The sequence below is a fragment of the Talpa occidentalis genome, unplaced genomic scaffold, assembly GCF_014898055.3.
Source record: "Talpa occidentalis isolate TD23 unplaced genomic scaffold, MPIMG_talOcc4v2.1 talOcc4.10, whole genome shotgun sequence".
NCBI lineage: Eukaryota > Metazoa > Chordata > Mammalia > Eulipotyphla > Talpidae > Talpa > Talpa occidentalis.
The window spans coordinates 96,475,651-96,503,416 of NW_023600993.1; the positions used below are offsets into that span (position 1 = coordinate 96,475,651).

The window sequence follows — 27,766 nt, forward strand, 5'->3', positions numbered from 1 at the left end:
GCCGGAGCTCTGCGCCCCGGCTCCCCCGCGGCCCCAGCCCCACGCCCAGGCCCACGCCGGCCCCAGGCCCTGCTCTGCCCCTCCGCTGGGAAGAGAAGGGCTAACCTGAGCGCCGAAAGCTTGTTGAAAGCTGTTGCCATGGAAACCTGGCAGGCGGCTCGCTCGTGGCCACTTCTCCATCGGAAGACGCCACCTGAGAGGGGTGCGCGGATCCCTCAGGAGGGCGACTCTGTTTCACTCTAAACCAAGCTCTTTCCTCTCAAGAACTCTGTGGACATCTATTCGTGTGTGCCTGTCCCTCAGTCTCTCTCTCGGCACCTCCCGGTCTCACAAACAGCCCCACGAGCCCTCAGCTGTGTCTCCAAGAGGAGCTTCACACCCCAAGTGTGGGGTTCAGCTTATGTGGCAAGGCCTTCCGGCCCTGGACTTGTCTGACCTGAGTATCAAGTCCCCCCTGGAGTGCTGGCTCCCACTTGGGCCCCCTCCTGAAGCATGGGGGTCCTGCCTGGAGACCTGGGTTCCATCCTGGAGCGCCAGCCCTGCCCCTGCATACACTCCCTATGGCTCCAGCCTTGCCTGAGCTTGCTCCCTGGCCCACAGCGTTGGTGGCTGGGCAGGTGCCTGGGGGTCAGATCTGGCCATCTCTACTCACCCAGGCACTTCCCTCATGGGCCCAGAGGGATGCAGGCCTGAGGGCAGGGATTCCTCCCACTATCACAGATCTCTGTGCAAAAGGAGTGTGTTCTGTGTGACCCATGTCCCCAAGGAGGGACATGCCACGTTGTAGTTCTGCCCCCTCAGCCTGCCCACCCTCAGCTGCTGTTTGCCGCAGGAAAGCAGAATACCAGGCAGGGGTCCCGGCTACCTGTATCAGGTAGTGCCCCTCCTGATGGTGCTCAGTGGGGAGGTCTGGGCTGGAATATGGGCTCAGGCCCTGCACCACCACACTGGGCCCTTTATAGAAATCTGAGGAAGGGCTTGTTTCTGCAGAAATCACCCCACCTTCCGAAACATGGAAAGCCCCAAGAGAAAGAAGCAGTTGACATTTCCCCAGGGGAGGAAATGAGGTTTGCTCTTTACATTCTAGAAGTCTTGGCTGAGTTCCGTCATCAGCCATCTGCAGGCTGAAACCCACTCTGATAGGGAGGGAGGAGGTTGTTCAAAGCCACCCACATCCCCAAGAGGGAATCTTGGCTGAGGAAGGCAGGCAACAGGTGTCCCCAATGGGAGCGCCTGCCTGGGGACTGTGAGCTCACTGTCCCTGATGATGTCGAAGCGGGAAGCTATGGGGTTCATAGAGTACCACATGGGAAGTTGGGGTTCAGGTGCTGCCCTCAAGGACTTGCTCTGCCAACTCCACAAGGCAGGAACCCTGGAAGCCAAGAACCACAGCAGGCCTTGGAGCCAGGCCCAGACACGTGGCTCTGGCTTCCTCTGCGCTCTCCTCAGGGCGCCCTAGAGCCCATGGACCAACTTGCACATCCCCTGAAGTCTGCGGCCTCAGAGTCCCAGCTGGCCTGACTTCTGAGGCACAGGGACAAGAGGGAGGGGTGCGTGCCATCAGCCCTCACTGGACTGTCCCTGCAGGTCCTCCCAGCCCCCAGCCTGAATCCATCTAACCCGCTTTGCAGCTCCTAGTAGATCCCCTCCCCCCATTGAACTGTGGGGGGCTTTGCTTCTTCCTTTGCACCGGCATAGGCTTCTTCCTGCTCAGACATCACTTTTTCCAATTTGTGGGTCCCAGTGTGAAACAAAAATGTTTTTAAAAACTGTTAAGAACGGGCCTCCCCGGTGGCGCAGCGGTTGAGTGCTGGGTTGTACAGCTGCCCGCAGCCTCTGCAGCGCCGGTTCAATCCCTGGCCGCCGGGCGAGGGTCCCACATGGCGCGCAGACCTCTCCTGCCGCCCGCTGCTCCCCTCAGCAGTGTGCTTCGGTCCTTCTGCCTGCTCTGCTCCCTGCTCTGGCTCTGGTGAGTTCTCTCACCCTCCCGTGTACCCAGTGCTTGTATAAATAAATATTAAAAAAAAAAAAAAAACCTGTTAAGAACTTGAAACCAGTGAGAGCAGAGCCTGCAACAAGCAGGGGAGCGTCTAGGCCTGGAGCTTGGTGGGCCTGAGCCACTCCACGCCATGGAACCCCCCAGGCTTTCTACCTGTGTTCCACAGAACCCCTGTCACGGCCCCACCTGGGATCATGTGCATGTCAGGTGTCCCCTCTAGATTGTGAACTCCATGTGTGGGAAGGAGCTCATCACTGCTTGTCCCAGAGGGTGCATTGCAAGGTCTTGAATGGGGCCTCAATAAATACCAAATTGTGTTGTGTTGGCAGAGCTATTCTGCAAGTGCAAAGTGATGCCAGCAGGTGGCACTGTTCCCCGCGCAGGAACCCCATGTTCCTTTATCTCTAGTTAAGAGAAATGAAGATCCACAAGGATTGTCTTCAGTTTTTCATGCTCTCAGGATCAAGACCCCGGCCCTCCCCTTCCCACCACCACACACACGGGTTGGGGATCATTGCTCTTGTCCATATTTCCTCCTCGTTTTACAGTTGGGGAAATAAGGTCCAGGGAGAAGCCCATGAAGCTCATGTGCATGAGCTCATGTGTCTTGAATCCTAAACTCCAGGGCTCTGAGCTTCTCGCATAGGAAGATTAAGGTCAAAATCTCTGCCCCACACTCTCCCCACTTACTGGCTCTCATGCTGCTGAGGCCCTACCGTGAACAAGTGAGCCTTCTGGTTTATGCCCTTACCTTTGAATTTCTCTCTTCTGTTTCTTTTATTTTGAGGGGCACAACTTCTGTTCCTTTTAACTTGGGCTTCCTCAAAAAGAAACTTACAAGACCGCAGTGTGGGCCCATTTTCAGACACCACACTCCCCGGGGAGGGTATGGATCACTGAGGGCACTGTGACGATGGCCTGGGAGAGAGGAAGTGGTTTGAAAGGGGCACAAAGCCCACAAGACAATATCTAGCAAGCTTTGCAGGTGTCTGTCCTGACCACACTCATCAAAAAAGGTCCCCTAGTCAGGCCTGGCTTTGTTCCAGTCCCCAAGGGACAGAGGTGGGGAGGAAGCAGTGGCACAATAATGGGGTGAAGTGGTGAACACCTCCAGTTATCTGCCAGCCACATGGGGGAAGCCTGAGGGAGGGGTGAGAGGCAGGCGACGCTCTGGGGCAGGCAGAGCCTCGTGACCAAGTTCTTTGTGGACTCGCCCTGGTTACAGGCCATTGAAGAGAGGTCCGCTCTGCCAGGCTCACCCCCAAGTCTTCATCTGGCTCGAAACATCGTCCTTTCCCACCTGGCTCAGGCTCACCAGGGGAGGGGTACTGGGGCTTGGCTGGGTTTGCCCCGCTCTGCCACAGATCCCTGAATAACCTCTAAAATGGCATTTCACCGCAACGTTGATGAAAAAAGCAACCCCAGTGAATGTGTGAGGAAGGACCTGCTTCCCTGAAGATAATCTGAGTGAGCTTACCCCCCACCCTGCAACCATTCACTTAGTTGTAGTTTCCAAGAATGAGGACATACTGTGTGCACGCACATGCATTTACGTCTCCTCGTACCCATTACTTTTACATATTATCAGAGAGGTCGCCTTAAAATGAAGGCACGCACAGCTCATGACGGCTTTTCAGCCATCTTGGAATCCAAATGATGTGTACTAGCCAGGGGCGCTGGCCACTTCAAGTCCCTTAACTTCTCCGGGCCTCAGTTTCCTCTTCTGTAAATAGGGACATCAGTATTTGTTTCATAAGATGGGAGGAGGAATAAAAGAACTAATAGGTGTAGAGCACTTTGGACAAGGCCTGGTCCAGGTAACCACTTTCTGTGGGTTAACGGCCCTCACTAGTTTTTCTAGAAGCTCTTTTGGATGTGCTCCAATACTGTACTCTCCATTTAATAGATAGGGGAGTTGATGGTTCAGAGGAGGTAAGTGACCTTCCTGTATTGGTTTTCTGTGTTGTGTAACAACTTACCCCAAATGTGCCAGATTAAAACAATACACATTTATTGTTCTGCGGATTTCATGGTCCAGGAGTCCAGCAGGGCTTAGCTGGGTCTTCTGCTCAGGGGCACCCAAGATGAGAGTCGAGGTGCCAGGGCTGCTCTCTGAGGCACAGGATCCTATTCCCTAGCTCCCTGGATTGTTGTCAAAGTTCATTGCAATTTGCCAATTGCAGACCTCACAGCAACTTGTTTCATAGAGGTCAACAGGAGAGCTCCATCCTTATCAGGAAGGTTCCACATCTTCTTTATAGGTCTTTCAATTGATTAAACCTGACCCAACCAAAATAACATTTTTGTGAACTCTAAAATCCACTACTCTTCAACAACGCAGGGGATAGGAATGCCGACCCCACCCCACATAGTCAAATATCTGAGAATAACTTTTGACCCCCAAGAAATGTCACTACTAACAGCCCCTCTATTGACTGAAAACTTCCCCAGAAACATACTCAGTGAACACAATTGTGTATGCTAAATGTATGATACTGTGTTCTTACAATAGAATAAGCTGGAGAAAAGAAAATGTCATTAAGAGAATCATAAGGAAGAGAAAATATATTGACAGGACTGGACTGTATGTAGTAGTACTGTAACTTTATGTGGTCTATTTATAAGAAAATCCACATAGAGGTGAACCGGTGTTAATCAAAGGTCAACTGCAATTCAGGACCTTAGTGACATGTTTATGATCCCTTCACCTGTGCTACCTAATGTATCTCAATCATGGCAATGGCATCCACATTGTTTTTACTCAAAGGGAGAGAATAGTTTGTACAACGCACCAGGGTTCCGGATTCTTGGGTGCCGTCTTGGAATTCTGTCTATTCCACCCTCCAAAACACACAGCAAATTATGGGGTAGGGAAACCTAAGCACCATGAAGCACCATGAAGGAAATATGCCATGTGGGAGTGTTTCTGCTGCCACAGAAGATTAATGGATCCTTGAAAGAAAATGGCCCAATATTGTCCAAAACTCATACTTTGCTTCCCTTTCCCAATTCTCAGATACGTTATCACAGCCAGTTCCACCCAGTCAGCTCTCCAGATAAGTTAACCCCAGAGCAACCCAGCAGGGGGGCTAGGATAACCGCCTTCAAGGCAGTGGAGACTCTCCCAACCAACAGCAATGACCTTGTGAGTTTCTTCCGGGTCTCGGCCATGACAGGATGGTCACTTCCATCTGCCTCTCTTGGAAAGCCAATGTGTCCCAAGGATACCCCATCAGTTCTGTGGGGTGTCCCCAAGGTGAGGAGCTGAGACTTCCTGCCAATAGGCCCACCAACTTGGCAGACCACCTTAGATGCGACCCCCCCAGCACAGCCAAGCTCTCAGGTGACTGCAGTCTGGCAGACATTTTTTTTCATTTTTGTTTTTCTTTAAAGATTTATTTATGCATACAAGAGCTGGGGTGCAGGCCAGAGGTGTGGGAGGGTGAGAGGAGTCACCAGAGACAGAGTGGGGAGCAGAACAACTGGATCTACTGAAATACACTGCTGAAGGAAGCAGCGGGTGAACCAGGAGAGGTCTGCTGTGCCGTGTAGGTCACCTCCCTGGCCGGGGATCAAATCCTGCTGCAGTGGCTGCGGACAGCTTCATAGGTGTGGGGCCTGAGCAGCCCCCAGTGTCACAACCGGCAGTGTGGTTATGAGCAGACTCCAGATCCACATGGCCTGGCTTCGAATCCCATCTCTATCATTTTTGCTGCTACCATCAGTTCCTCTTTGGAACTGGACCCTCTTTGCATCCTCCCTTCGCACCCACCCCATGACCCCCAGCAAAGCACGGGGCGATGTGGCACCAGGGGAGAACAACTGGAGTCCAAGTCCCTGCAATTAGGTTTCCCTCTGCACAGACAAGCTAAGGGCAGATTTCCTTGGAAGCAAGGATTTACCCACCTCCCAACCCTTTTATGATGCTCAAGAGGGGGCCAGTGCTGTTGGTCTGAGTCTGCCAAGCACAGTGCAAGCAGAGGTCAGGCAGATGCCAAGAGAGAAGGCAGAGCCCGTTTCTGGAAGGATTCCTGCTGGTCAACAACCCCCTGCAGTTCTCATGCAGCCCTAGAGCTGCCAAATCTTGAATTTTTCCCAAGAAGTGGGAGAGCTGGAGTTTATGGGGAACATCTTCATTTCTCCAGCTGGCACCAAATCTAAGGATTTGTGTATGTGTTTTAGACACGGTGCTGCCTAAACAAAACACTGGGGCAAGCAGGACATGCCCTCGGGTGCCGCCTGGCCTTCTCCCTCCCTCCAAGTGCCCTGGCTCCCCACGTCTCTGCCTCCGGGGTCTGACACTCCAAAGGGCTCTGTGGCCGGGGTAGTGATCCACTGAGATCCAGGAATACAGAGCGCAGAAAAGATGACCTGTTAGGAACCTGAGGATGACAGAGGCAGGAGATCTAGAAAGTACAGGTTTTATTATCTTTTTATCAAAAAATCAGTAACAGACAACAGTGTGAGGAGGCTACAGAAAAGGTGCTCACTCCCAAAGTAGCTGCAGGGAAGGGCTGGGGGGAGGGGAGGGGAGTGGAGGGGGAGAGGACCCAGCCAGCTGGGACCCGGCGTTGTGGTGGTAAAGGGTGCGGGAAGCAGGGGGGACTCCCCCCCACCCCAGCAAGTGGGGTCAGGAGAAGGTGAGGTCTGGCCAGACCCAGCCACCATCCCTCCTTTCGGGAGACGGAGGACCACAGATAACAGCTCAGAGCTCGGCCAGATCGGGCCTCTCCCGTCCCCCCTTTGCCCAAGGAAACAAAGGTCACTCCAGCAGCGCAGGACAGGGCCTGGACCTCCGGCAGTGCTGTCCTCTCGGTGGGGACGGCCTCTCCCTGCAAGATCGGGACAGCGCTGTTCAGCCCCCGTGGTCACCGAGCACTTGAACGTGGTTAGTGCGACTGAGGAATGAACTTGAACTTCACGTCCTTCTGATGGACTGAACACCCACACGCGGTCGGTGGTGGCAGACAGGGCAGTGCGATCCTCCGACTCTCCCTCCCATCTGAGAAAGCCCCCGAGGAGCCTGATGGGCTCCAGGCAAAGGCTAGAAAGAAGGGCGAACCCGGGGCAGAGGCGCCTCCAGGCCCGTCAGGAGAAGGCGCCGGGGGTACAGGCAAGACGAAGAGGCCAAACCCACTCAGCCACACAGAACGTCACTCACTCAGCCACCCGGCCCGCGTCAAACGGGAAACCCCACACCGCTTCCTGAAAAAATATATTTCATCTATTTCTCTAGAACTGAGGAAGAAAAATAATATATTACAAGAGAAAAGACAAAAAATATCCCATCATCCCCTACCTTGCATTTTGGGATCTGCTAGGAAACTGTGTTTCCACAAAAGTGACTTCTTAGAGGAAGCAGCTTCAGAAAGGGCCAAGGTCATGAGCAGGAGAGTATGAAGTATTAAAAAATGGGGGAGGGAATTAAGGGAAAAAAGGGCCCTGTCTGAAGCTATAAATAGTAAAAAAAAAATTAATAAAAATCGTATCTCCGGCTCTCCGCTCTTTTTTGAGAAACAAAAACAAAACAAAACAAAACATTAAATAGACACTTAGCAGGTGCTCTGGAAATGTGCAGAGGCCACCTCCCGGGGCTCGCTGGCGCCCGGCAGAGGCTGCATGAAGGAATGAACCATTAACAAAAAGACCTAAACATAGATTTACAAATATCCTACAAACCCTTTTTGTATCAACAGTCAGCTCTTTGCCCGCCTCCCCCCAACCCCCTCCCTTCCCAAATAAAAATGTCAGGTTTCCAAAAGTCACTTGAAAGAGCCTAGCGTGGCCCCCAGGAGACCGCAGAGACGCCTCAGCGTGGTCACAAGTGCCCTTTGATGGACATGGATCAAGGTGCAGAAGGTTCTAGGTGCTCCTCTCAGTTGCTGGGGCGACCGCGACCCAGCACCCCAGCTTCAGAGGGGCCCCGGATGTGTCATGGTGAGAAGATGCTCTGAAGCTGGAATTAGCTTCTAAGCTGGAAGGTTAAGAAAGGATCCGATCCCAGGCAGGCCTACAGACAGGCCAAGTTGCACCCCATGTTTCCGGCTGGCACAGTGGCATCCCAGAGAATCAGGAAGAGGCAGGCAGGCCCAGAAGCCGCCATCTCTTCTCACACTTGACCCGTCTGACCGTCACGAGAGCGGGAGGTGCTGACAGGTCAGTATTAGGTCGCCCTCCCTCTCCCTTGACATCCACCCTTCCAAATCCTTCCACTTCCCTCCCCCCCAGGTCCAAGCCGGTGCCCTCGAGGAAGCTTCAGGCGTAGAACTCGTTGGTGGGGGCTTTCTTGTAGATGGGCTTCTTGCCCAGGTCGTAGCTGCCTTCGTCTTTCTTCTTCATGCGGTACACCAGCAGCAGGACCAGGAAGACGGCGAAGAGGATGCCCACGACGCCACCCACGATCAGAGCTGGAGGGGCGAGAGGCGAGGGGGTGACAGCTGCTCACAGGGACCTCCCCCGCCCGCCCCCCCCCCCCCGCCCCGGCCAGACAGCCTCATGGTCACCAACGCTGGCGCCAGCAGCGGAGGCCTCACTTGACGCTTGCGACCTCATTTAGGAGAAGCCGGTCGCGCTGTAAGTCACTGACAACCCGGGGCTCAAGTGACAAAGCCACCACCCAGCAAGCAGGGACTTGAGTCCGAGATCAGGTTCTTTCCAAACACTGGGCCGACTCCCAGCAAGAGCTCAGCACGAACCGAGCCAGGAGTCGGGAGGGTGCAGCGTGGAAACCCCCCTAGACACACCTGCTCCAGCTCTCGCGGGGCACACTTGCCCACAGGGGCTTGCACTTCCACAGACAGGCACACACTACACACCCCCGGGGAAACAGGTGTGGCGCTGATGCCCACACTGCTGTGTTGCAGAAACCCCACGCTGTGGCTTCTGTTACTGCAAATACAGCCAGAGGTTAAGGCCTACGTTCCACTCCCATCTCCCCCACGTACTGGCTGTGCGATGCCAGGCAAGTTCCTTCATTTCTCTCATTGCAAAATGGGAATACTATCTTTCCCCTGCCTTTGTCCTAAGGATTAAATAAATTAATCCACTTAAAGTACTCAGCACAGTGCATGGCGAATACTTAATCATCATTCATGTAAACCTTTGTGGTTTATATCTGCATCCCTAACACCCTGAATAGGGCCTGGCACAACACACAGAGCTTAACAAATGCTGGGCTAAGCGAGGAGCACTGCCCCAGGGTCTCTCACCCGCAGGATCATCTGTTCTGCCACAGCCAGGCAGCCTGAGGGGCTCCCTCCTGTTTAGCACAGGCCACTTCTGCCTCTCGGGACGGCTGGTCCAGCTGGTTCTTGGCAGAATGGAGGCTCCTGGCCTCGGCTCAGGGCACCCACTCACCACACTGGCTCCTCTAGACTGGCCCCTGACTGTAAACGTGGCCAGAAAGGGAGTTCCCTCTGACAACACCCACCAGATGTGGGGCCGACAACCAGCTTGACAGAGCCACTCCTGGAGCCTCGCCCTGGGACGTGACTTGCCCCATTACAGGCAAGGACTGCGCCTCTCGCCAGAAGCCAAACCTATCACCTCTCTAGTCCTCAGCTTTTAACCTGTCCCACGAAGCCTGTGGGACCTGTGCGTCACTTACTGTGAAGGGGCAGTGAAGACTCCAGGGCAGATTATACTGACAAATCAGAGCAGCCCTTTACAGTCTGCAAAGTTATTTCAGATCCTATTTTTCATGGCATCATTGCTCCAAGCCAAGGAGGCCTCACTGTACCCATTTACAGAGAAGGAAACTGAGGCTCACCCAATCAATGAGGTTGGAAAGCCGTTGAGCCAAGGCCACAAGGCCGTCAAGAGCGGGGGAGGGGGCCCACTCCTAAGGAAACCCTGGGCTTCTTAACCTTTTATCATTAACTCCCCAGGTGCCAAACTCAGGCTGTAAAAGTGCTTTGAAAATATGAGAAGGACTTAAGGCAAGTGAATGACTCAACTTGTCTATTCTTAAGTAGGATTTGATATTTAAGTCTTTCCCTCCACTAGGCTGTACGCATGTGCGCAGGCACCTACACACACACACAGATTCAGAGTCACCCTCTCCCTTAGGGGGTCTGGTCCTTCAATGTCCAGGGCGCCTGGAGTGTCACTGAGAAGAAGTGGTCCCAAGGAGCCGAATGGGCCACAGCACTAGCCCCTATTGGGCCTCTTCCCCTCTCAGCTCTTCCCAGGAGCACAGGCCCTTACCTGCCAGGACCTCTGTCCTCTCAAAGATGCTGCTGCTCTGGGCGGTGCTGGACATGGACACTTTGTTGGACACATCCTCACTGTCAAAGGGTGAGATCCTCTTGGGAATGATCTCGTTCTCCTCCAGCTCCTCGGGTTCAGTGGGGATCCGCCTTCCAGGCCCTGTCCGCTCAGGGATGTGATTGTCTAGAGGCTCCTGGGTGGGAGAAGGAAGGACATTCAGTGCAGGGAGGGGAAGGACCCAGAACAGGGACAAGGACCATAGGCAGGTGGAGAATCTGGTCCTGCCATCTCCCCAGCTGAACCACACGGTCTTGGAGAAATCAGCAGCAGCCTCGCCAAGACTATGCTGTCGGGTATCCCTCCCTGGACTTTTCTACTGTATCTGCCCCACACAGGATCTGAGTGATGAGAGCCAGGGTCCAGGGACGCGGTGTCCCCGCTCACTGCTGGCCAGTGGGCATTCTGGATACTACTTTGCAGGGCAGTTTGGCAACTGCAGAAATGGCTCGCCTGTGAAGACAGCCATTTGTCCTGAGCAGCTAATCAGAGATCTGTGTAAGAGATGCTCACTGTAAGGGCCACATTTTAGAATATCAAAATACAATAACCAACTTTTCCACTAATAAGGGGAATCAGATGAACTATTAGTATACAGTGCTATACAGAGTTCACTACAACAATGAATAAGAAAAACATTTAATTACGTGGGGAAATACTCATGGCCACTTTTGAAGTGAAGCATGTTGTCTCTAGAAACCAATGTGATTTGGCATTAGTGTTGGGAAATACCAGCACAGGCACAGAAAGGGCGCTGCAAGCCCCTCTGAGTATTGACTTAGGACTCCTGCAGGGTCTTGTGGGCCCATGACCCACAGCTGGTCCCCAAACCAAAGCCCTCTTGTGGGGCGAGGACAGATTCCGTAACAGTGTTAGAGGAGCAAGGAGGGGCACAAGCAAGCGGTTACTCACCAAGGTCTGGAACTTGGGGTCCTCAAAATCATCTGCAAGGACAGAAAGACTGTGTGAATATGAGGTCAGTCACCCCCAGATGACGACCCTTCAGCCATGGTTGGGGGGAGTCCTAACTTACAACTAGTAACCTGATGCTCAAGGGCCAGCAAGTGACTGTTCCCACCACAGCTCAGCCACCACATCTGTAAAGTGGGGCCCCTGAGGCCTCCTGGTCTCCCTGTGATATGAAGCTGGGAACTGAGCTGCTCCTCAGCTCCAAACCCCCGCTAAGTCAAGGTCGGACCCAGGACCAACAGTGTCACATGGGAGCCAGTTAGAAACGCAGACTCAGGGCCTAATGCATCAGCATCTACATTTAGCAAGGCCGCCCAGGGAATTCACCGAGAGGAAGGCTTTACATGGCCATGTTAAATACTAGAAACTCCACTGTTTACTGAGAGGCTGGCATGTGCCAAGAGCTCTCACGCGGCCCAGTCTCCACTCCATGGCCTTCCTGTTTTATACGTTAGGAATCGCAGCCTTGCACGGCACAGGGTGGCAGAGTGAAGTCAGGACCAGGGCACTCCAAAGCCAGCACCCTGCACCCAGAAGGGATGCTTCTCAGCAGCCCTGCAGCCCAGCAGCCAGGGCCAGAAAGTCAGAGAAGACTGCAGAGGGACCTCCTGCGCCCAGAGGCCCCACCCCCACCCCCGAGGTCTGTTCATGGTTCCCTCCCAGACCTCTGGATCGCCAGGCGCAGGCTTCTGAGCTGCTCCTTTCTTTGCCAAAGGAACAAAAGCAGCAGGCCAGGGCTCTCTGCAGAACCCCATACGCAAGGCCAAACTCAAGCCAGCACCCAGAAAACTAGAGCCACAAAGGAAAACTCAAGCAACAAACAACGGCCCTCCGCCCCCAAGGTCTCAGGGATGGAAACTGCTGACCCACCCTCTTCTGTTTCCCTCCACTGTGGGAGGGGCCCTAGAGGAAAATCCCACAAAACTCTAGGTTCCCGCCTGGGTCACCCTCCCAGGGGAGGCCACATGTCCCCGACCTGCCCACCATGCCCTCCATACCCAGATCTCCAGAGCCAGACAGCTCAAAGTCATCAGGCTCCTGCCCAGGGACCCCGACATCCTCGTCGTCAGGTAGGGCTCCAGAGAAGTACCGGCCTTCTAGAAGGTCTTGGGGGTCGATGACCTCAGTCTCTCGGATCTAGAATTAAAAAAACACACATGAGCTAACAGTTCCCCAGGGCTCTATCATGGCCCCTGAGGCCAGAGATGCAGTGTCGCGGCCTTTGGGAAGTAAGCTGGGGTGCTGTTGGGGATCAGGCCAGAGCCCAGAGTCCTAGGTCCCAGCCCCTCCCAGCCCCTAACTTGCTGTGTGACCTTAGGCAAGTGTCTATGCCCTCCTGGGTTCATAAAACTAATACAGATGGTAATAATCCACTTATCAGTATTACTGGGTGCCATTATGAAGCGCTTGCTACATGCCATCCCTGTTCTAAGCTGCACAGACCCATCTGGGGCTCCACTTACACCCAGGGAATCTGGGCATGAGAGACATAAAACCCTTCTCCTTGGTGTCACAAGTAGCGGATGGGGAAGTGAGGATCCCGCAGAGGGTGACTTCAGAGGACACGGTCTCCCAGGGTGCCTCCTAGGAGGCAGCACAGCTGATTCACCCACGGCCGGGTAGGGCTGCTGGCTCTGGTCTTGCCCAGTTGGGACACCTTTCCCAGCTGAGTCAGACTGTGCAGAGGCAGGCAGGGCAGGCCCGCCTCACCCACGCTCCAGCGCAGCCTCGGGCCAGGGAGCGGCCCAGAACCTGCGATCCAGCCGAGTAAAAGTGCACGCTCCATGCAGCCTTCCAGACTGTTCCCACGAAGGCTTCCTGCCACCCAGCGCAGGCAGAGAGGCCGGCAGAGAGGCAGGCGTCTCCCACAGACCTCCAGTGCACCCAGGACCACAGTGCCCCCAGCCCCCCATGAGGTCCCAGCTGACCTCATGCGAGCAGCTGTCACAAGCAAAGTGTGGAAGATCCAGAGAAGCAAAAAAGCCTTTCCCAAGGTCCCACAGAGGTGCATCAGCCACTCTGCACCCCTCCGGGAGCCCAGCCAGCTGAAGATAAAGTCCCTCGGAGAGAGAAGGGGGCATCTGAATGCCCACTACCCTTCCTCTCGGCTCCACACTCAGGCTGCTGTCTGCCCACGGCACAGCAGACCTGGGCAAAGCTCACTATTAACCAATTAATTCAGATATTAATGTGTCTACTCTATGCCAGAGGGGTCAGGCCTTCAATTACATTCAGCGCACACGGCTCCCCGAGGCATTCTGATTATCACTCCCAGATCCCCTAATTCCAGGAGCCGGGGTGGCGGGGGAAGGTCCTGCTCAGAATCTCAGAACACCAGCTTGAGGCGAGGGAGGTCCTGCCCTCCCATTTCACAGAATTTGAGCCTGGAACAGGGCAATGATTGGCCCAAGGTCACACGGTGAGTTAGTTACATTGCTCCCAGTGGAAAGAGGCCAGGTCTGTTTCTGTCTGCCCCCAGGCTGTCCTTCACCTCCCTGAGATGGCCAGTGACACAGGCAGAGCCCAGAAGGTGAAAGCACTCCCAAGCCAGGTTCCTATCCCAAGCCAGGTTCCTATCCCCAGAGAGGCCGGCTTCTCCCTGTACTCACTCCACTGGCTTCCGGGCCTGAGCCGCATGCCCTCTTCCACCCCCACCAGGGCATGCGCCCGATTCCGGATTCCCGGAAGGGAGGAAGGGGTGGGCAGCCTCCCCCTCCCACTGGCGGGGAGTCTCTGCTGAAGGCCTGGCACACATGGGGGTGGGGAGCCAGCAGAGGTGAAGTCCTGGTTAAGGATGACCTCATGACTCGGGAATCAGGAGCTGGTGAGCTGCTGGTGCTGGAATTCCAGCCCCCGCACACAGCCCCACACAGCCCCGCCGTGCCTGTGGCTTTGGCCTGGCAGCTCAGGAGGAAGCTCCTCCGAGATTTCGCAAGTTGCCTACACCTTGGGCAGTCCCTGAGCTCCCACCACCAGCACTTGCCCCCCTCCCTTCCCCTGCTGCGAATTCCCCAGGGGGCTCATAATCTCAAAGAGCAGAACCTCGGAGGTTTTCTGGGTGGAAACAAGAGTTCAGAAAGGTAAAGTCATCTGCCCAAGGTCTGGACACTGACAGAGAGTGGCCACACTGGACCAGTCTCCACGTGTGGGTGAGGGAAGCTTTTAACACATCCATATAAAGACACGCTCGCGCGCTTGTGTCCAAAGGCCTGTCATCCCATCCAGGCTAGCAGGATGCTTGCTGCGGGAAGAGCAAATCTGGCCCAGGACAGGGAAGCCCCTGTGGCCGCGGGAGTCAGGGGGCTGGGGTCCTGGAGACCCTCACACTCCCCCAGGTCCTCAGCAGCCCATGGAATGTTGTTTACACACCGACTTTCCTAGTGTGTGAAAGTGCTAAGGGGTGTTTCAAAACAACCCATGGGATTCGCGCGCTGATTGGCTGAGAGCGACTACCCCCGTGTCAAATTAGCGAAGTGAAGCCGCTGAGAGGAGGCGGAGGCGGGACGACCTTGTGGCCAAAACAGCAGCAAAACCCAGGCCGAACCCAGATTTATTCTCCGCTCAGCCCTGCTTGTGGTTGCTTGGCCGCCCTTCACCCTTCATTTCTACACAGGTTACAGAAGCGGAGAAAGGGCTTGTCTGAGGGTCAACCCCTAAGGACACCTATTCTGGGGTCGGGGTCTTCAGAGGCAGCATTTGATGAGCCTCGGACTTGCTGTCATTCCAGGGGCTTGGATGCTGCTCTGTGGGCAGGGCCGAGGGGCGGGCACAGGAAGTTAAACCCTTCATCAGCCCCAGGCCCACCGCCCCAGTGGGTGGGAGCCCTTTAACACTAGCTGGCAAGACCAGAGCAATCACTCCTTTGTGTGTGGGGGGGAGGGGCCACCAACAGCCCTCCCTTCCCCCACTCTTTTCAGAAGAGGCCCATTCAGCCTTGGGTGGTTTTGAAGAACCAGGCCACCCAGCAGCCGGGCCCAGTCCTGACCAGAGAGGGTCCCCACCCAGCTCCTGGCAAAGGCTGCGGTCTGTTCTCCCCAGCTCACCCCGTCCCTGCGTGGGAACGTGTGTGCACATGTGTGTGCGTGCACAGGCACACTCCCTGGGCGCGCAGGTCTCCCTGCACCTTTGTCCTCACAGACACGTGATGCATCAGCTGAATAAGGCAGTGATCTGGGCGGCAAACACCCTGCTGGTCCTGCCGCCTGGTGGGCACCCAGGCTCAGCGCCTGGGGGCTGAGATGCCAGCCGCATCCCCAGTACTATCCATAGAAAAGAAGAGGGGATGGGCTATGTTTTGTTCTCCAGGGACTAACACCTCCCAAGAGGGGGCTCAGCCCGGCTTTCTCCTTTTATAACCCAGCAAAGAGATCAAAGGACAAGGTCACCCCTGCTGCAGCGCTGGACGGAGAACTTCGGTCTCCTGGCTCCCTGGCCGGAGCTGTCTCTCCATTCACTGCAAGAGTAATGGCCACAGGAAGGGCCTCAGCAAACCCACTGGCAGCAGCTGTCCCCCAGAGGTACTCCCCAACCAGTGCTTAGGCTACACGCATGAAATAGGAAAGGTCCCAACTTATCCCAAAGTCCTTCAGCTTGTCACCTAGGAAAAGCCTGGCACTGGGATCACTAGCAAGAGTGGATGCCACATGCATCCACTAGAATAGCTAGAAGGCAAACAGAAACTACACACCAATCCACAAGCTGTCTCTGGTGCCTGAAGGGTTAAGCCAGGTCTGGGGGTGGGGCAGGGGTTCAATGTCATCTCTGCCTATCCACAGGCTGGGTTCCTCCTTAAATGCCTCCTGAAATGCGCTCATGTCCTTGGCATAACCACCTTGGGAAGGGCTCTACCCATTTTGCAGAAAACTGAAATGCGGTTGAGGCATCTGTACAGTCACACAGCTAGAAAGCAAAAAAGCTGGGATTCAAACTTGGGTCTTTCTCAAGACCAACCAGACTTCTCACTGCCACCTACACCTCACCCCTCCATGCTAACCATCAGCCCACAACTCACACCCACAACACACACCGTCTGGCCAGAGCTCCAGGGCACCCCTTCCCTTGGCCAGGCAGTAAACAAAGGTGAAAGCGATATTGCTTAAACAAAAGAACAGAAACTTGGCTGGGGTACCAGGGAGAAGTTCAGGGTCAGGGCGGACTTTCTCCTACCTGGCTCCTCCCCAGGGGCAGGTAGGGTCAGGAGCACACGTGACTCTTCTTTTAGGCAGCTGAGACCAGAGGGCAACTAGATGAGCCAAATTAGGGAAGACAGGCCTTGAGGGTCGCCCTGGGTTCCAACTACTGAGCCCTGGCAGGAGATCCCTGGAAGGGGCCATGGACACAGGCCGTGTCCTCCCTCCTCCCCCTCCTGAAGGGTCAGCTATTCCCCAGAATGAGGCAAACCAGGGGGCGCACAATCAAGACTACACCTTGGGGGTAAGGAAGGTTCCAGGATGGGAGGAAAGCCCCAGCCAAGCGGGGTCCCGCCACTCTCTAACTACATGAGGCTGGGGGTTATCCCACGTCTTGAAGTCTTGTTCCCTTGTTTTTGTAACCAGGGCAAGTAGTGCCTCCAGGATGATGAACGTGAAGTGAAATGTTTTAGCACATGCAAGGGGCTCAGCTGTGGCCTGGTCCACAGCAGGTGCACAAGGACCAGCAGCCACTATGAACCCTTATCTGCCTTCTACCGGCTGGGCTGGGGCGATTAGTGCTCAAAAGGTCCCGAGAGACCTGGGAAGAGGTGTAGGAGCAGTTCCATTGCTAGAAAGGTGATCCGCATGGATGGGTCCATGCTTGGCTAACTGCGAAAGGACAGCAACTCTGACAGATTATTACTTTGCCCTGAGACCAGAGACTTTTCAATCATCAGCCAGGTCTCTCAGACTATGCAAGAGAAAAATATCCAGAGATGGATAGAGGCCTGCCCAAGGTCACACAACCTTGAGTACCTGTCTTTTTCCCCAAAGCAGCAGACTGCAGGCCAGAGACTACTGAAATTAACTACTTAGGGATCTGCACCCCAAGTAGCTCCTGGCCTGGGGATAAAACAGCTAGAAGGCAAACAGAAACTACACACCAATCCACAAGCTGTCTCTGGTGCCTGAAGGGTTAAACCAGGTCTGGGGGTGGGGCAGGGGTTCAAATGTCATCTCTGCCCAGGCTCAGCCACTCCAAGGTCAGGTTACTCTGAACACAATTGCTCAGGAGAGAAACCAGGCCTGGCACTGCCAGCAGGCAGCTTTTCACCAACCTCCAAGAGCAGCCCATTCCCACAGCCAAGGGCCCTGGGATCCTGGGGTGTCAGCTAGGAATGGAGGGGGGAAGGGAAGTTTCTGGATATTCAGGACATCTCCCCATCCTCCCAGATTTGTCACGGACTCCCCAGTTGATTTTGGAGATTCCTCCTATAAGCCTCAGTTTCCCCATGGGTAAAAGACAGTTGAAGAGACAAGCCTCTCTCTGTCTCCAGGCCCAGGAACCAAGCTGGGCACTGCTCTGATTCCAGGCAGAGACAGCGGGAGGGGGCTGGCTCCCATAGGGCCTCAGAGACAGAGGTGCATTGACGCTGGGGCTTGTAATCTCCTCAGATCCGAGTCCCCACTGGATCCTCAGACAGGACAGAAACAAGCCTCCGGTGTTCTCAAGAGCAGAGTAGCCTGGTCCGGGCTGATTAGATCAGCCCTGGGTACTGGCTTCCTGCCCCTTCCCAGCTCCCCCCTACCACACAGGGAAGCCACGGCTCCAGACGGGGTCAATCTGTCCCACAGACCTCTGTCCCCACCGGGCTTCCCCAGGATAAGGAGTGTCCCCACTCCCAGTGACCAGCCCAGGCCCTGGTCACCCCTACCCCGATGCCACGAGGTTCCAGTGGTACTGCCAGTCCCCGAAGGCCTGGCCACAGACTGGCCAGGCTCCACCAAGTCACAGTTTCCACACATACCAGTCTCTCCCTGCCTCCCCCTTTCCATTACCCCAGGTGTCACCTGACTAACAGCCTCTTGCACCGTGCCAGAGAAAACTGGGGCAGCTGAGTTCCAGGCCTGAAGAATGGGGGAGGGGAGATGCTAGGCAAAAGGAGGGGCTCCCCACCGGAGTAGGAGGGCCTGGTCCAGAGGACGGGCAGCGGGGAGAAGCCCAAAGTTGGAAAGAATTGTTAAGACCACAGAGTGATCTTCTGGGAATCCCTGGGGTCCTCTGAAAAGGCTAAAAAATTTTGAACCCCAAGAACTGTAACCATTGATTTACATTTTCAACGTGTGCACACACCACCTCTCCAAAGCCAACCCCAGGTCAGGCGAAGGATCGTTGTCTAGCCACTAATAATAAACTCAACTCAAGCCTGCTCTTTACAAGTTTGTCAAACACGGATTATGACCCTCGAGTGTCCCAGGTGTTTTATAGAGGATACTGGGGCTCACATCGGTCAAGTGACTTATTAACTCACTGTGAGTCCCTGGGTGAGTGGATGGGGGGCTCAGGTTTTCAGACTGTAAAATGTAGGCTCTTTCCAGGCATGTGGCCTCCGGGGTACCAGCCAGAGGGCTGGCAGGAGCAGAGCTGCTCTCAAAGGTCACCAAATGAGTTAATGACAAACCAGCCCAGGAGGTCGGGTTTCTTGCACTATTAGGGTTAAAGCAGGCCCAAATGACTCCTGCCCTCTCCTCTCCTGGCACCCCCTAATGAAAACTCGATTTTCAGAACACTAACATTTTAGTCCACATTGCTTATGAGTATGCACACACACCACCCCAAAGCCTGGAGAGCTATCTGTAATTCACTCAGCCCCTAAAAGACTAGGATCTATAGGGACGAGGTCCTGTCCTAAGGAAAACTACCCTGCAACTTAGGGGGGATGACGATGCCCATACCCACCCACCCACCCACACCCACCCACCCACCCACCATCCCTAGGTAGTGTCTTGGTGGTCCAGGACCCTTTGCAAGCCCCTGGCCCTCTCCCTCCAGGTTGCAAGCTGCTCAGCAGGGGGTTCCTGCAGATAGAGCCAGAAGGGTGGAGCTGCTGGGAACTGGTTCTTGTTTAAATATAAACCCATCCGATAATTAGCAAACAGCCCACTTCTAAGACAAACAAATAGATTTGGGCTCCACCAGCCCCACCCTATCTATACTCCTCCCTTCCCACCTAGCAGCTGTAGGGGGGAGGGGAGAGAGCTTTCCAAGGGCCCTGGGGGAAGAATCCTCAAAGCACCAGACCACCTGGCTTGGAGTTGGCCTCTGGGTAAGGAAGGGAACTTCTCTGAGGATAGTCTCCTCCCCACCAGACCGGATCCTGGAGCTTTCCCGGCTGCCGCCTTAGTTAGGCTACTGCGGGCTCCTGTTAGCCTCGCAGAGTTCCTCCTTCCTACCCACCAGGAACCGGGGCCTGGAAAGGCTAATCTTGAGTAAGTCCGCCAAAGACAAGAGAAAGAGGTGGACTCACACCTCTGGAGTCCAGCAGCGTGACCCCAAGCCACCGTTCCAGGTGCCCTCCAGCCCATCACAGGAAGCAAGGAGTGGAGCCTGAGAACTCCAAATCCCACAGTCAAGTCAGAGCTGCCCCAGCAGCTTTGCCCTGAACTCAAACCTGCAGCAGTCTTGCTTTTGCTTTAAGGAAAAAGAAAAGAAGGGTGGGAAGCTTAATCTCCACTGTAGATGTCTAAAGGCCAATTCTGAGGACTCTACCCTGTCAAGAGTCCAGGATGCAGGGGAGGCCTGGGGCCTAGTAGCAGTATTTCCTTATTGTTCCCTTGAGGCTTTGGACAATCAAATGCTGACAATCTTTAATAGGCTCCCAAAGTGTTAGGGGGAAAAGGGGTTGCCCTATAACAAAAGGATAAGATAAAACTCTGGGAGCCCATTCCAACACCCCCACCAAGGCCATCCTATTAGCCTAGAGGTTGACAGGAAATGGGTGACTCAAGCAGGCCACTACCACTCTCTTGCAGTGACTCACGGAGCACAGGCCAGCCCCTTCCCCCATGGTAAGTGGTCATTTGGAGCACACCCTCCAGTCCAGAGGCTGAGGGCAGTGAAGAGTCAATTCCCCCCAAGAGGGAGCTGGGGCGGGAAGCCAGCCTGGCTCCCAGCTCCTCATTCAGCCACTCCGCACTGCGAGTCCTTGGAAGAGGCCTCTGTTTCCAGGCACTGGGGATGGCAAGAGCTGAATGTCTCCATTCCCCTCAGCTTCTCTTCTTGGTCCAGCTCTTCCCAGGAGGCCAAGAAAAGCCCCATCCAAGGGCCCCGGGCAAGACCCTTGCTTTGGTCCAATCACCTCACAGAGTTGGGGACACCAAGACTCAGAGATAGGGCACATGCACTCAAGGTCACTCGGCAATTCAGAAGCAGACCCAGGTATCTATCTACCTGCAGCCCAAGTCCATGTCTTCATCTGGAATATTCTGAGGACACTCACACCAGGCACCTGTTTCTGCTCTCGGTGAACGACTCCATTCTCTGAGCATTAGTTTCCCATAAACGTGAAGCTAACACTGACCTCTCACAGCATCACCACAAGCCTTCACAGTGTAGTAAATAACCCCACCGCACCGTGTTTATCCATCCACTCATACACACGCTGCCCAACACCAAAGTGAGCACAGGTATTTCATTAAAAGCCGATAGAGCAGAGTTCCGGCCCTGGGTGTGTGTGGGTGGAAGAGGGTGTGGGGAATTTGGTGGAGCATGTTAATTCCTCCTGAGCCATAAGTTTCTACTGGGAGGGAATGCCTTTATGATTTCCACAGTCCCCTTCCAACAGCAAGTATTTAATTATTAATAGAACAGCAGAGGTGGCAAGGGATTTCAAGGTCTTGCAGTTCAAGCCCCTGTTTTACAGTTGGGGTGGGGGTAACAACCTAGAGAAGTTAAGGGAGGGACCCAACCTCAGGGAATCCTCCAAACGCAGACCCAAATATTTTACCGGGTATCTGGTAGCACTCAGGGCTTTTTAGAAGCCCCAAGAGCTCTCATTGGCCACTCAAGGGTCCTAGACCCCCTGGGCTTCCGCCCCCACCCTTCTGGGCAATCAAGGGGAGAATTCTGAAAGAGGTCAGCAACGTCTCTAAGGCAAAGTACACCCTGTGGGTGGGGCCACTTCCCCCAAATGGACTGCGCCTAGTGCAAGTCAGGGGCTGTGGCCCCTGGGCAGCAACTCCTCTGGGGGTGGGGGTCAGGCTCCTAAAACAAGGCTGCTTTTAATTGGCCAGGGAGGGAGTGGCAGGGAGGCAGATCAGGGAAAGCTCCCAGCTGGACAGGAAGAACTGGTTTAGGATGGCAAGCTGGGCCAAACAGAGGAAGGCTAGGGCTCAGCCTGGGTTCCCTCCCCAAAACTATGGCACTAAGGGATGGGGGTACCTACAGGGAGGGCAGGCCTTTGGCTTAAACCTAAAATTTGGGGAGGGACCCAATGGCACTCCTGGGGGGGTGGTAGGCTGCGTACTGGGCAGGGCTCCTGCTGGCCTAGAGGCTCTGTGACCACAGCAGTGGCCCTCTTAGCTCTCCCGGCTCCCTCATCTGTAAAATGGGCATCACCGAATCCCCACCTGCCAGGCTTTTGTGAGATAAAATGCGTCAGACCTACATATGGAATGTTCTCTATAAATCAAAACTGTCAGGAGCAAAAACCCCAGGCTCAAGACCTCAGATTTCTCCACCTGCAAAAAGAAAAGAGCCGATACGCAATCTCACTGGTCTAATCCAACTGTGACTAGGTCTGATTTTTCCGGCTACAGCGCTGGGAGGAACGCGATGGCGGGAGGCAAAAGGGGAACCAGTGACCTAGTTAGAGGTGGAAGGTCTGTGACATTAGCCAGGAAGGGCAGCGCCGAGGTCAGATCTAGAGAGTCGGGGCTCCTCTCTCAGGAAACAGCTGCTCCCCAGCTGATGGGTCACCAGGTGCAAGACCCACACAGCCCCCTTTCTCAACCCACATCCTTCTGATGGCCCTGGGTACAGCTGTCTGCGCCTCACCGTGAAGCACCTGCAGGCTCAGCAGCCGCTGAGTGGGGACTGGCATGGCACTGACCTCCCAGGCAGTGACCTCGCAGCCTCCTGGGTCTCTCCTTCCCCACAGTGGCCAGGCCACCCGGAGCCAGCGTGGCATCAAATGCTTCCCTGACTGCCTGGCTCCAACACAGCCCGCAGGACCTGGTTCAGAGCACCACACCAGGGCTCAGCAGGCCTGAGCTCCAGTTTAGACTCAGCCACTACCCTGCCGGCAAGGTGGCCGAGAGTTCGCAGAAGTCACGCCTCACTGGGTCTGTGTCTTTCCACCTCAGAATCCCTTGAGGCAGGTCAGCCCCACATCTCAACAGATTCCAAGCTAGTCCTGAGTTCCCCAAAGGCGGATACAGACAGCCGCCCCAGCAGCAGCATCACACTACAAGGGAAGATAAAAGGGGAGCGGGAACTTAGAAGCCTGGTTGCCCAAATTTGAGTCTGACTCAGCCCCTGGTGAGCTGCATGGCCTTGGGCAGGTGGTTCACCTCTCTAGCCTCAGGACCAGTTTAAGGACAGTTAAGAGCAGGGCTGGTGTCAGAATCAAGCTAGTTGATAGCATCACTAGAAGACTCATCAGAAAACTATTAGAACAAGAGCCACGGGACACGGTAAGCGCTAGACGTTTGCCACGCGCCACTGCAAGTTCTGGACAGTTACTGCTCAGGATTTAATTCATTCCAAAAGAAGCCTGCCAGGGGCAAATGGCCTTCCCTTAAGTTAGCTCAGGGAAATAAGAGCCCCGTAAAAGAATTGGCATTAATGATTAAAAAACAGGGAATCCCCCCCTAAAAAATGGGGTTTAAAGGCATAAAGGGGGGGCACAAAGTCCAGCTTCCTGGAGTGGTAGATAGCCTCTCCCCAATTCCTGTGCTTCCCCCCTCCCCAGTGAGGATGCTTCCCCCGCTCCCCACCCTCTACCCCAAGCTGGCAGCTGGGCTGGATGGAGTTTCTGGTGGCCCAGGACTTTGAAAACGAGGGCAGGGACCAGTGGGCAGGGAGAAGGGAAGCTTTCTCAAGTTCTCAGAGCTCCCTGAGGGCTCCCCTTCTCGAATTCCCTTCACCCCACTCCAGGCGTCCGTGTCTCCCTCTGCCCTTTGCAGAAATAAACACCCTTTCTGCAGAAAGCAAAGGCTCAACTCCTGTCTCCCTTGAAAGTTCGGAGTCCCTGAAGAAAGCTCAGCGGGCACCTCCTGCGCCACTGATGCAGGTGGGGATACCGAGACTCGCAGGGGCAGGGCCTTCGCCAAGTCACGAGCCAGTGGCGGGGTCAGGGCCAGTTCTGGGGGCAGCCAGAGTTCAGTTCGCCCCCACCCCAGTCCCGTGCGCAACCAGGCCCAGCAGAACCCTAGACCCTCCCCCCTTCCCAGCACAGGCCCCCTCAGATCCCGGGGCTGCTGACTCCCAGAACCCACAGAGGGCAGGGAGGGGCCTCGGGGCCCCCAGACTGTCCCTGGATCACCAGGGCAGGGGTGCGGAGGGAGAAGGGGTGACACGATTTAGCCAAGCCCCAGCCTGGAGCCCCTGGCGGGCAGAGGGGAGGCGGGAAGAGCAGCAGGCTGGCAGCCCGGGGCGCGGGGGTGCCGCCTCCCTCCCAGGCGCCCCGCGACCCCGGAGCCAAGTTTCCAACAAAGTTTCCCCGCTTCCGTGTCCAGCTGGGGGCGGCGCAGATCCCCGGGCACCCCTGTCCCAGGTCCCCGGAACAAAGCGGGCAGCGGTCCGGCCCCTGTCCCCGCAGGACGCCCGAGCACCTACCGACTCGGCGCCGGCGGCCGGGGCGCCCACGAGGAGCAGCGCGAGCGCGAGCAGGAGGGCTGGGGCCATGGTGCCGAGCCGGGCGGTGGGGCGCAGGCTGCCAAGAGTGGCCGGGCCGGCTCGCGGCCCTTCTTATAGGCGGCCCGCCCCGCCCCGGCCCGCCCCGGCCCGCCCCCGCGGCCCGCACCCCGCCCGGAATTCCCCCGCGAAAGCTGGGCCTCGGGGCGCAGCGTCTGCCGAGGAGCTGGAAACCCCGAGGGACCCGCCCTGGGCTCGCGGCCCGACTTCCAAACACCCCATAGTCCCGGTCTTCCAGCAACCCCAAAGCGCATCATTTATTGGGTACCCTGCCTAGGCAGGTCCGCAGAGATCGCTGAGGCGCACCCCATTTTGCAGCAAGGGAAACTGAGGCCCAGGGAGAGGACGGACTTGTCCAGGGGCTTCGGTTTAGATCAGCAAGCTTCAAACCGAATGCGCTCCCCTCTGGAGGTGCGAAGACTCTCCACATGGAGGGTGGACACCCCTAGTTTTCAGGGAACAGCAAACTTTTTTGGTAAAGAGTGAGATGTTTCAGGCTCTGCGGATCCCCTAGCCAGCAGCCTCCAGCGGGTTGCTCCAAGGCAGACAGAAAGACTTAAAAGAATGTGCGCGGTGTGTCCTAATGAAACAGTATTTATGGACACTGAAATCTGAATTTCACTTAACTTTCACAGACTATTCTTTTAATTTTCTTTCAACCATTTTATTTTTTAAAGACTTTTTATTAATTTTTAAGATTTATTTATTTATGCATACAAGAGCTGGGGTACAGGCTACTGGTGCGGGGGGTGAGTCACCAGAGACAGAGCGGGGAGCAGAACAGGCAGACTGATGAAATACACTGCTGAGGGGAGCAGCGGGCGAGACAGGAGAGCTCTGCTGCGCCATGTGGGACCCTCCCCTGGCAGCCAGGGATCAAACGCATGCTATAGAGGCTGAGGGTTGCTTCATAGTGCTGTGCTTAACCCCTTGCACCACCAGGGAGGCCCAAAGATTTATTTATTTTTATACTTTTTTCAACCATTTTAAAATGTAGAAACCATCAGCTGAATAAAAAGCAATGGACAAGGCAGACTTTGGTCTCAAACTGGCTGACTTCTGTTTTAAAGAATCCCTTTTCTGGGTTTCAGACCTCCTAAAAAGTTTGATCATTCTGAGAACTGGTCTGCAAGTTATCTCCATACTCAAATCTGTTGCCACCCTTTGAAAAAGTAAATGTGAGTCTGTCTTACCCCTGCATTGGAACAGTGGGGTTGGGGGTAAAATCCTTTGGACCCCAAAGGATTAATTGGGGGACTGGAAGAGAGGGTAACTTCCCTGACCTTATCTCTCCCTGAAAAAAATAGTGTGTGTGTGTGTGTATCTATACAGAGAAACATAAATCAACATAGATATATTTAGATGTATGTATGTATATATATCTATGCGTGGCTTCAGAATTAAGGTATTTTGGCCTCTGTTGTTATGTTATAAATTCATGTACTTTATGGAGTGGAGAGTTGGAAATGACTTCAGATGTCCATCATGTTAACGCCCCCCCCCCTTTTAAGGGTAATCAGTCATTTTCAGCTATTCTTACTACTCTTCCATAGGATTTGGAAATAAACTGAAAAAACACAAGATGTTCATATCGGAGTAGGAAATCCTTTTGCAAGTCAGATGATTTTTGCTATATTTGCTTTCCACAGAATAGTAGGAAGGCCTAATCTAGTTGCCAGTAGATTAGGTCATTAAAAATAATTTTTTAAAGAGTTATTTTTATTTATTTATGCATATAAGAACAGGGGTGTAGGCCAGACATGCGGGGTCGAGGAGAGGATTCACCTGAGAGAGTGGGGAGCAGAACAGGCAGATCTACTAAAATACATGGCTAAGGGAAGCAGCGGGTGTGACAGGAGAGGGCGCCCTGTGGGTCAGCTCCCTGGCCCAGATCCAACTCATGCTGCAGTGGCTGTTGATAGCTTGATAGCACTTAGACTTTAACCCTTGCTCCACCAGGGAGGCCCCAAGTTTGTGGGGTTTTAACCCCAGCTCCTTGGATTGGGGACAAGATTGCATGGATAGTCACTATTTCCTTAGATTAGGTGTCTTGATATAAATTTCCCCAGGACAAGAAACTTTGGATTCTCTCTCTAGATCCATAAGAAAGTGCTGGTCCCCAAGGGGTTAAAAGCAATTTGACTAAGTTTCTTTACAAATTTCAAATGTGTTCTTCTTGGCTACAAAAAGCAAAATGTCTGTAGAACTGAACTGAAGTCCCCAATTGCCTACATGGGACACAAGTAAGAAAAATAAAAATCTGAGATAATAAATGATTCTGGCCCCTACAATGCCTAGTTTTTCTCCTCAGTTTCGTATCTCTCATTCCACTGTGTCCCTAACACCCTGCAAAGATAATTGATGTCTCCGGCCTCCCTGGTGGTACAAGGGGTTAAGATGCAGCCTATGAAGGTATCCACCGCAGCCACTGCAGCACAAGTTCGAACCCCAGCTGGCCAGGGCACAGCAGACCTCTCCTATCTCGCCTGCTGCTCCCCTCAGCAGTGTATTTCAGTAGATCTACCTGTTCTGTTCCCTACTCTGTCTCTGGCGAATCCTCTCACCCCCCCACCTCTGGCCTGTACCCCAGTTCTTGTATGCATAAATAAATAAATATTTTTTAAAAAAAAAGATAATTGATGTCTCAAGTGAAGAAAGAAAAAAAAAAAAGCCAAACAAAATCACATGGGTTTTAGAGCCAGAAATTCTCTCCTCCTCACCCCTTACATCCCTGTGACCCTACTTCCCCCCTCACCCCACCCTCCTCCCTCAACCTCAGAAACCTCACTTCATTAATTCGTATTTGCTAGTTTTTGTAAGTATTTTGCTTTGTTGAATCATCTGCTATGTAAACGTCTTTGTCATCCTGGCTAGCTTTACTGCATCATTCCTTAGAACTCCTTCCATTTGGCTGTATATAGTAACCTTTTGTCTTTCCTTATGACTAAATAAAATTGCATTGTGGGAATAGACCAGGGCAGCAGCTTGCACCCGATAAAGGAGCTGAGACCTGGTCTAGAACAGGGTGAAGCTGCCCCCACCTTCTCTCTGGACTCCTAAACCAGAACTAAGAAGGCTGGTTCATGCCCGGCACATCCAGAGACACCAAGCCCAAGAGACAGCCAATCCTCCCTGGATAGCCCAGGAAGGATAGCCTCCTTCTCCAGGAAGCCTGCTCCAATCCCTCACTGCTCCTTCTAACTCCCATCTCTCCTCGCCCCCAGACCACTAGTCCTCCAGCTGTCCCTCTGCTTTGGCAGGCAGCCTTCTCTCAAACTGTATTAAGAACTCAGGATTAGGGCCTCCCTGGTGGCGCAAGGGGTTAAGTGTCAGTGCTATCAAGCTGTCCTTTGCCACTGCAGCACGAGTTTGATCCCCACAGGCCAGGGAGCTACCCATATGGCACAGCAGACCTTTCCTGCCTCTCCTGCTGCTCCCCTCAGCTGCGTAATTCAGTCAGTCTGCCTGTTCTGTTCCCCACTCTGTCTCTTGTGAATCCTCTCACCCCCCACACCTTTGGCCTGTACCCCAGTTCTTGTATGCATAAATAAATAAATCTTTTTTAAAAAATTCAGGATTAAGAGCACAGCCTTCAGGGTCAGAGCCATCTGGGCTACAATCCTGACCTGGGGCAGGATGTTATGTGCCTCAGTTTCCTCGTTTGTAACTTGAGAGTCATTCTAGTTCCATCGTGAGTGTTGAGAC

At 54.2% G+C, this 27,766-nt stretch overlaps 1 protein-coding gene across 2 annotated transcripts; it reads right to left on the reverse strand.

Annotated features, from left to right (window-relative positions):
• Positions 1 to 6,350: 6,350 nt before the first annotated feature.
• SDC4 (syndecan 4) lies at positions 6,351 to 24,073 on the reverse strand. 2 transcript variants are annotated; one of them, XM_037499371.2, is made up of 5 exons: positions 23,984 to 24,073; positions 12,232 to 12,370; positions 11,177 to 11,208; positions 10,205 to 10,400; positions 6,351 to 8,406 (listed from the first exon to the last, which is right to left on the reverse strand). In XM_037499371.2, the coding sequence occupies exons 1-5, from the start codon at positions 24,050 to 24,052 to the stop codon at positions 8,255 to 8,257; spliced, it is 588 nt and encodes a 195-aa protein (XP_037355268.1). In that variant the 5' UTR covers positions 24,053 to 24,073; the 3' UTR covers positions 6,351 to 8,254. The 2 variants fall into 2 exon arrangements, with proteins under 2 accessions (XP_037355268.1, XP_037355260.1); XM_037499363.2 differs by lacking the exon at positions 23,984 to 24,073 and adding an exon at positions 13,843 to 13,911.
• Between the last annotated feature and the right edge of the window lie 3,693 nt (positions 24,074 to 27,766).

What these genes read in the sequence shown, in the direction of transcription:
- SDC4 (XM_037499371.2), bottom strand. Translation starts at nt 24,052, where the DNA reads ATGGCCCCAGCCCTCCTGCTCGCGCTCGCGCTGCTCCTCGTGGGCGCC. An exon ending in CGGCCGCCGGCGCCGAGTCG is followed by an intron (nt 12,371 to 23,983) that starts GTAGGTGCTCGG and finishes TTTTAATTCTAG; the next exon opens with ATCCGAGAGACTGAGGTCAT. An exon ending in ACCCCAAGTTCCAGACCTTG is followed by an intron (nt 10,401 to 11,176) that starts GTGAGTAACCGC and finishes TCTCCCACCCAG; the next exon opens with GAGCCTCTAGACAATCACAT.